The 8,053-nt window shown below is 67.9% G+C and overlaps 1 protein-coding gene across 3 annotated transcripts in view; it reads left to right on the forward strand.

Annotated features, from left to right (window-relative positions):
- The window catches only part of RGS14 (regulator of G protein signaling 14), a 29,937-nt gene extending 26,403 nt beyond the window's left edge, over nucleotides 1-3,534 (forward strand). For 2 of the 3 annotated variants that reach the window (XM_084636972.1, XM_084636974.1), the window contains exons 9-15: nucleotides 3-206; nucleotides 479-555; nucleotides 1,155-1,281; nucleotides 1,709-1,790; nucleotides 2,150-2,208; nucleotides 2,514-2,634; nucleotides 2,989-3,534. In XM_084636972.1, the coding sequence (XP_084493098.1) occupies nucleotides 3-206; nucleotides 479-555; nucleotides 1,155-1,281; nucleotides 1,709-1,790; nucleotides 2,150-2,208; nucleotides 2,514-2,634; nucleotides 2,989-3,233 (915 nt within the window). In that variant the 3' untranslated portion in view covers nucleotides 3,234-3,534. The remainder of the gene's footprint in view (nucleotides 1-2; nucleotides 207-478; nucleotides 556-1,154; nucleotides 1,282-1,708; nucleotides 1,791-2,149; nucleotides 2,209-2,513; nucleotides 2,635-2,988) is intronic. The other variant, XM_084636973.1, reaches the window with a different exon arrangement.
- The last annotated feature ends 4,519 nt before the right edge of the window (nucleotides 3,535-8,053 follow it).

The following is an 8,053-nucleotide window of genomic DNA, read 5'->3' on the forward strand; positions in this document are numbered from 1 at the left end:
AGAGCCACAGGAAGAGCCTGGGAGGCGCAGAGCCCGACCCGCAGGCCAGGCCCAGCAAGTACTGCTGTGTGTACCTGCCGGATGGCACGGCCTCGCTGGCCTCGGTACGGGCTGGCGTCTCCATCCGCGACATGCTGGCAGGCCTCTGTGAGAAGCGCGGCTTTAGCCTCCCTGACATCAAGGTCTACCTGGTTGGCAACGAACAGGTAGGGACAGTCCTGGGGTGGGGAGGAGAGAGCTGCGCAGGCCAGGGACGGCCTGGGGGCTGCATCAGGAGCAGGCCCTGGAGCTGCCTCGCCCGAGGGACCCCAGGGCCCCGCACTGACAGGCGCTGCCCACCTGAGGCACCTCTCTGCAGACCGGAATTCCATGAGGCAGGGCTTTGGGGGGCGGTGCCAGGGCCGTGGGAGGGTCTGTGTCTCAGGTGGAGCCGTGTTCCTGATTCTGACGTGTCTCCTCTTGGCGTGGTTCTTCCCAGAAGGCGCTGGTGCTGGACCAGGACAGCGTGGTTCTGATGGACCAAGAGGTGAAGCTGGAGAACAGAATCAGCTTCGAGTGAGTAGCAGCTGCTGGAGAGACAGATGCTGCTGCACCCTGTGAACATGGGGCCAGCACCTGCAGCACTGGCTCTGCATATCCCTGCCTCTCCAAACCTTCCCCGTGCTCCACGCCCCGGCTCCCCATGGCACCAGCACCATGGCCATGGGACTGAGGCAGCGGCTCTGGTGCTAAGTGCGAGGGGCTCACTGGGGTGGCAACCCTCCCCGACTCTGGGGTGGGCCCTCAGAGGAGCAGATGGGAGCATGGCTCTGACCCGCCCCTGCACACGCTGGCCTGGGCGCTGCAGGTGCTGGCAGGGCTCATCCTGACTGGCCAGCGAAGGCGGCTTCACCCCAGGATGAACATGCCTGGAGCGGGCATCTGGCAGCCTGGGCTCACCAGTGCCCAGTGCAGCTCCACCAGGCTCACTCTGCCCTACCCCACCCTGCTCGGCTCTGCCCTGCCCAGCCCCACCTCCTCAGCTGCTGCCTGCCCCACCCCGCCTTGCCAGGCTCAGCCCTGCCCCATCATTCCAGATGCTGTCTCGCCCCACCAGGTCTTGCCACATGCTGCCATGCATGGCCCGTGTGTTTCCTTCATCTCTGTCTTCCTAGGCTGGAAATTTCCCCCCTCAGTAAAACTGTGCGAATCACCGCAAAGTCGAACAAGTGCCTGCGGGAGGCGCTGCAGCCCGTGCTGAGGAAGTATGGTGTGGACGTGGAGTGGGCACTGCTGCGGCGGGTGAGAGCTGGCCCGCAGCCTGGGCAGGGGGCTGCCTTCCCTCGCACTGGTGGAGTCCTAGGAACCTGCAGAAGGGGGCTGCTGTCTTTCAGTGCTGGGCATAAGCACCCACCTGGGGCTGCAGGGGTAGATCTTAGGGAGTCCTTTGCCCCCATGCAGAACTCAGCCCTGCTCAGGTAGGAGAGGCCAGACTGTGCCTTGTCCTGCAGGCAGTGCCCCACCCATGGAGCCTGGGGCTGGCTACATGGCTTTCCCCAGAGGCTGCCTGCCTGCCCTCCTGTGGGCAGAGCTCCTACCCCAGGGGACCACACCTCCAGCCATTGTGTGGCCTGTGCCCTCACTGCCCCTCACACCATGGCCAGAGCCTGCTCTTGCTCCCCACTATGCGCCATCCCATGCAACCCTCCCCGACTCTGTTCTGCTGCAGCAGGGGGAGCCGGGAGCCCTGGACCTCAAGAAGCTGGTCAGCACCGTGGCTGCGCAGAAGCTCATCCTGGAAGCTGCAACAGGTATGGCCTGCAGGGCGGAGCAGCCAGGCTGGAGCACCCCCGTGGTCCCACCACCTATCCAGGCCAGCACTAAGTCTGTGTCCAGCCCAGGGCCCTGTGGGCCCCGCACAGCACTGTGTGGGCCCGGGCAGTCGGGTATCTTCCTCCTCCCCAGTCAGCCCCAGCTTCTGCACCAGTGGGGTGCCATGTGCCTTGGCTATTGGCCGCCGTGAAATCCCACAGCAGTGAGTTCCACAGTTATCGTGGTGCTGCGTTCTTCCCTGGGGGGCCTGGGCTCCTGCAATGGCAGGTGGTCTGCTCCTGCCTGTCCCGCGGGCAGAAGGCTCTGGGCCTGACTCGCTGCGGTGCTTGTGTTGCAGAAGTGAAAGGGACGGGTGCCAGTGACGCTGCCGTGGCCACTTCCCCCCTTCGGTGCAAGGTGAGTCCTGAGCACCAAGAGGGGCCCGGGCAGGGGGGCTGAGGGGGTGCCCCAGCAAAGGAGGGCAGCACTAGATTAGGCCCAGGCTGTCGCTGAGGCTGGGCTGGGCTGGGAGTCCCTGGGAGTGCAGCTCTCTGGCTCACTTGGGCGGTGAGCCCCGTGGCCGGAGCAGGGTACAGTTCTGGGCCAGGCTGGCTTTGGGGCATCTCTGTGCCATGAAGGGGAGGCAGGTCTCCCTGCCGGGCTGGGCTGGGGTTGCCAGCTCACTCTTCCTGCTCCTCACATGCTCTGTCCCCCACTCCCAGGAGGATGCCCCCACAGACACAGAGGTGGAAGCAGACATGCTGTCAGAGGTGCCGCCATCCTTCACCAGGTCCAGGCCAGCAGCCCCGAGGGGCGTGAACCGGTGCACGTATGACCTGGAAGGTGGGCAGCCCTGGCATCTGGCACGCTCTTAAACCAGCACCATGTGCAGGGGGCAGGGACACAGGGGGCATATCTGGGGTGCTGGGGGCAGAGGGCGTCTGTGGTATGTTCAGTGTCAGAAGGAAACGTGGGAGGTGGGGAAGTGCAGGGGCAAATGGGGTCTGGGAGGGGGGGTCTGAGTGCAGGATGGGGGCTCTGGGGTGGGGGAGGGGAGTCTGAGCGTGGTATGGGGACTCTGGGCAGGGGAGGGGAGTTTGAGGCAGGATGGGGGCTCTCGGGCACGGGAGGGGTCTGGGAGTGTTCTGGGGAAGTCTGGCTCTGCCCAATGACTTCACTCTTCCCTCCTTCCCCCAGGACTGGTGGAGCTGCTGAACCGTGCCCAGAGCTGCAGGGCCAACGACCAGCGTGGGCTGCTTTCTAAAGAGGTCCTGGTCCTGCCCGACTTCCTGCAGCTGCCGGGGCAGGATGCTGGCCCCAGCAAGAGCTCTGAGCGGCAGCATGGCCCCTGCGATGCCAGCCCCACCCGAAAGGGGGCGGGTGCCCCCTGCCCCCTGGATCCTGCACTGGTGCAGCCATCTGTCCATTCTGAACTGCACTGAGCCCCATGCTGCACTTTCTTCAGAGCTAGCGCTGAATTGGGGTCAGTCCCAGTGCCCTGGCCAAATCCTGCCTCCCTAAACTGCTCTGGCGGTTTCAGGAAACTACAGTATTCTCCACTTCCTGTCCTAAACTGTTGTGTAGTGTTGCTGTGAGTTGTTAAACAGCTGCCACGTTCCACGCTAGAGGTGGCTGCATCTCAGTGGCAAGTGAAGTGAGCCTGTATATAGTTTGAATGTCAGTTGTTTGTAAAGCACTTTGGGATGTAAGATATGCCTGATTAACAACCTGCGTGGCCCAGCGCCTCTGTGCTTCTGTCACCAGTCCTTGCCACGGGGACAACAGGGGATGGGAGCCTGCAGCCCCCAGATCAGTGCTGCCTATGTCTGCACAGAGGGGGCCATGGAGAGTTGGCAGCTGCCTGGGGGAGGAGGCTCCCTGGGGTAACCTGCCAGTGGGGAGGGGGATGGTGGCGCGTCAGGACGAGGAGGATGGGGAGGCACTTTGGCGTGGTGTCGAGGGCAGGAGTGGCTCCCTAGGGTGGCCCTTCGATGCGTCTCACTGGGGTCTCGGCCAGACACCTGCCCCTGTTTAGCTCCAGAAGTGCGGGCAAGCAAACCCCAAACCCTCAGCTGCTACAGGGCTGCAGCAAGGCCTGGCTGTTCCCAGCAAGTGAGAGCCCCTGCACCAGCTCCAGGGTACAGGAGTCCCCAGTGCCCAGGCCGGCTGGACAGGCTGCATCTCCTGGGAGCCAGACCCCATGCCCATTGGGGGGTAGCTATGGGGCTGCGAGGGGAGCCCAGAGCCCCCCAGGCCACATCAGCTTGCCGGCTGTGGTGCTGCTTTGCATGCCAAGGGCAGCTGCGGAGGTGGCTGCTCCGCATTGGCTGCCCTCGTCTGCATGTGACAGCACCTCATCGGGCTGCGTGTGAATGGGGAGTAGGAGAGGCAACCAGCTGCCTGCAGCCTGCTGCACAGCCCAGGGATTACGGACCAGGCCGGTAGGCAGGGGTGGGGACATGACTGGCCATGCAGAGGGGCAAGAGGCAGCAGATACCATGGCAGGTGATACTGCAAAGAGCTGGGCTGTAGGGGGTTTCACGAGAGGGCACACTCCCCTCATCAGTGCATCTCTAGTGACCCATTGCAGTGCCAGACGGGTGCTGCGGGGCAGGGTCTGTCCCAGGGCCCCAGGGCAGCACTAGGGGGCGCTGTGCCGCAGGGAGCAGGGTGAGGTCTGTGCCAATGCCCCAGGGCGTTGCTAGGGGGCGCTGTGCCGCAGGGAGCGGGGCGAGGTCTGTCCCAGGGCAGCACTAGGGGGCGCTGTGCCACAGGGAGCAGGGTGAGGTCTGTCCCAATGCCCTAGGGCGTTGCTAGGGGGCGCTGTGCCGCAGGGAGCAGGGCGAGGTCTGTCCCAGGGCCCCAGGGCGGCACTAGGGGGCGCTGTGCTGCAGGGAGCGGGGCAGGGTCTGTCCCAGGGCCCCAGGGCAGCACTAGGGGGCGCTGTGCCTCAGGGAGCGGGGCAGGGTCTGTCCCAGGGCCCCAGGGCAGCACTAGGGGGCGCTGTGCCGCAGGGAGCGGGGCAGGGTCTGTCCCAGGGCCCCAGGGCAGCACTAGGGGGCGCTGTGCTGCAGGGAGCGGGGCGAGGTCTGTCCCAGGGCCCCAGGGCGGCACTAGGGGGCGCTGTGCCTCAGGGAGCGGGGCGAGGTCTGTCCCAGGGCCCCAGGGCAGCACTAGGGGGCGCTATGCCACAGGGAGCGGGGCGAGGTCTGTCCCAGGGCCCCAGGGCAGCACTAGGGGGCGCTATGCCACAGGGAGCGGGGCGAGGTCTGTCCCAGGGCCCCAGGGCGGCACTAGGGGGCGCTGTGCCGCAGGGAGCAGGGTGAGGTCTGTCCCAATGCCTCAGGGCGTTGCTAGGGGGCGCTGTGCCGCAGGGAGCGGGGCGAGGTCTGTCCCAATGCCCCAGGGCAGCACTAGGGGGCGCTGTGCCGCAGGGAGCAGGGCGAGGTCTGTCCCAGGGCCCCAGGGCGGCGCTAGGGGGCGCTGTGCCGCAGGGAGCGGGGCGAGGTCTGTCCCAATGCCCCAGGGCAGCACTAGGGGGCGCTGTGCCGCAGGGAGCAGGGCGAGGTCTGTCCCAGGGCCCCAGGGCAGCACTAGGGGGCGCTATGCCACAGGGAGCGGGGCGAGGTCAGTCCCAGGGCCCCAGGGCAGCACTAGGGGGCGCTATGCCACAGGGAGCGGGGCGAGGTCTGTCCCAGGGCCCCAGGGCAGCACTAGGGGGCGCTATGCCACAGGGAGCGGGGCGAGGTCTGTCCCAGGGCCCCAGGGCGGCACTAGGGGGCGCTGTGCCGCAGGGAGCAGGGTGAGGTCTGTCCCAATGCCTCAGGGCGTTGCTAGGGGGCGCTGTGCCGCAGGGAGCGGGGCGAGGTCTGTCCCAATGCCCCAGGGCAGCACTAGGGGGCGCTGTGCCGCAGGGAGCAGGGCGAGGTCTGTCCCAGGGCCCCAGGGCGGCGCTAGGGGGCGCTGTGCCGCAGGGAGCGGGGCGAGGTCTGTCCCAATGCCCCAGGGCAGCACTAGGGGGCGCTGTGCCGCAGGGAGCAGGGCGAGGTCTGTCCCAGGGCCCCAGGGCGGCGCTAGGGGGCGCTGTGCCGCAGGGAGCGGGGCAGGGTCTGTCCCAGGGCCCCTGGGCAGCACTAGGGGGCGCTGTGCCGCAGGGAGTGGGGCGAAGTCTGTCCCAGGGCGGCGCTAGGGGGCGCTGTGCTGCAGGGAGCAGGGCGAGGTCTGTCCCAGGGCCCCAGGGCGGCGCTAGGGGGCGCTGTGCTGCAGGGAGCAGGGCGAGGTCTGTCCCAGGGCCCCAGGGCAGCACTAGGGGGCGCTGTGCCGCAGGGAGCGGGACGAGGTCTGTCCCAGGGCCCCAGGTCAGCACTAGGGGGCGCTGTGCCGCAGGGAGCGGGGCGAGGTCTGTCCCAGGGCCCCAGGGCAGCACTAGGGGGCGCTGTGCTGCAGGGAGCAGGGCGAGGTCTGTCCCAGGGCCCCAGGGCGGCACTAGGGGGCGCTGTGCCGCAGGGAGCAGGGCGAGGTCTGTCCCAGGGCCCCAGGGCGGCGCTAGGGGGCGCTGTGCCGCGGGGAGCGGGGCGAGGTCTGTCCCAGGGCCCCAGGGCAGCACTAGGGGGCGCTATGCCACAGGGAGCGGGGCGAGGTCTGTCCCAGGGCGGCACTAGGGGGCGCTGTGCCGCAGGGAGCGGGGCAGGGTCTGTCCCAGGGCCCCAGGGCAGCACTAGGGGGCGCTGTGCCGCAGGGAGCGGGGCGAAGTCTGTCCCAGGGCGGCGCTAGGGGGCGCTGTGCTGCAGGGAGCAGGGCGAGGTCTGTCCCAGGGCCCCAGGGCGGCGCTAGGGGGCGCTGTGCTGCAGGGAGCAGGGCGAGGTCTGTCCCAGGGCCCCAGGGCAGCACTAGGGGGCGCTGTGCCGCAGGGAGCGGGGCGAGGTCTGTCCCAGGGCCCCAGGTCAGCACTAGGGGGCGCTGTGCCGCAGGGAGCGGGGCGAGGTCTGTCCCAGGGCCCCAGGGCAGCACTAGGGGGTGCTGTGCTGCAGGGAGCAGGGCGAGGTCTGTCCCAGGGCCCCAGGGCGGCACTAGGGGGCGCTGTGCCGCAGGAAGCGGGGCGAGGTCTGTCCCAAGGCCCCAGGGCGGCACTAGGGGGCGCTGTGCCGCAGGGAGCAGGGCGAGGTCTGTCCCAGGGCGGCACTAGGGGGCGCTGTGCCGCAGGGAGCGGGGCGAGGTCTGTCCCAGGGCCCCAGGGCAGCACTAGGGGGCGCTGTGCCGCAGGGAGCGGGGCGAGGTCTGTCCCAGGGCCCCAGGTCAGCACTAGGGGGCGCTGTGCCGCAGGGAGCGGGGCGAGGTCTGTCCCAGGGCCCCAGGGCAGCACTAGGGGGTGCTGTGCTGCAGGGAGCAGGGCGAGGTCTGTCCCAGGGCCCCAGGGCGGCACTAGGGGGCGCTGTGCCGCAGGAAGCGGGGCGAGGTCTGTCCCAAGGCCCCAGGGCGGCACTAGGGGGCGCTGTGCCGCAGGGAGCAGGGCGAGGTCTGTCCCAGGGCGGCACTAGGGGGCGCTGTGCCGCAGGGAGCGGGGCGAAGTCTGTCCCAGGGCGGCGCTAGGGGGCGCTGTGGTGCCTGGCCAGGGGTGGTGAAGGAGTTTGCAGGAGGTGGGTGCTTATTCTACTGTCCCTTCTCCCTGTAGCTTTCTACTTCACTTCCAGCGTAAGTGGCTGAGCACATTCCCATGTGCTGACCAGTAGCCGCTGTGTTTCAGCCCAGAGGCAGCTGCAGCCTCATCCCTGGGGCAGGGGCTTCATACTGACCCTTTGCTCTGCCCCAGAGAAGCAGGAGAGAGAGTCTGGGGTGGATGCTATAGTCACTGACCGACGGTGCTGCTCTTTGCTGAGCCCCCCAGCCAATGTGCCCCACCCCGCACAGCGGGCACCGGGCGGCAGGGAGCTTTTGAGAGGCTGGCTATGCGGGCCGGTGGGGTGTGCAGGCAGGTGGGGATCGAGCTGCCCTGCCAGCCTGGAGCAGCTGTGGAACAGGCTCCCAGCAGGGGGTGAGTGCGTGGGGAGGACATCATGGCTCGGACATGGGCGAGGAACCTGTTTTCTCACTGAGCTGTGCCCTGGTCCCGAGGCTGCCTCCCCCTCGCTCTGTGCAAGGGCAGGACCCGCCTACTCTGGGCAGGTCCTGGGGCAGCTCAGTTCTCCCCATGGAGCTGGCAGCGGGGGCATTAGTTCGGGGGGATGCTGCTGCCAATCTGGATAGTGATATTCCTGGGATCCTG

The sequence above is a fragment of the Lepidochelys olivacea genome, assembly GCF_965140295.1.
Source record: "Lepidochelys olivacea isolate rLepOli2 genome assembly, chromosome: 8".
NCBI classification, from domain to species: Eukaryota; Metazoa; Chordata; order Testudines; family Cheloniidae; genus Lepidochelys; species Lepidochelys olivacea.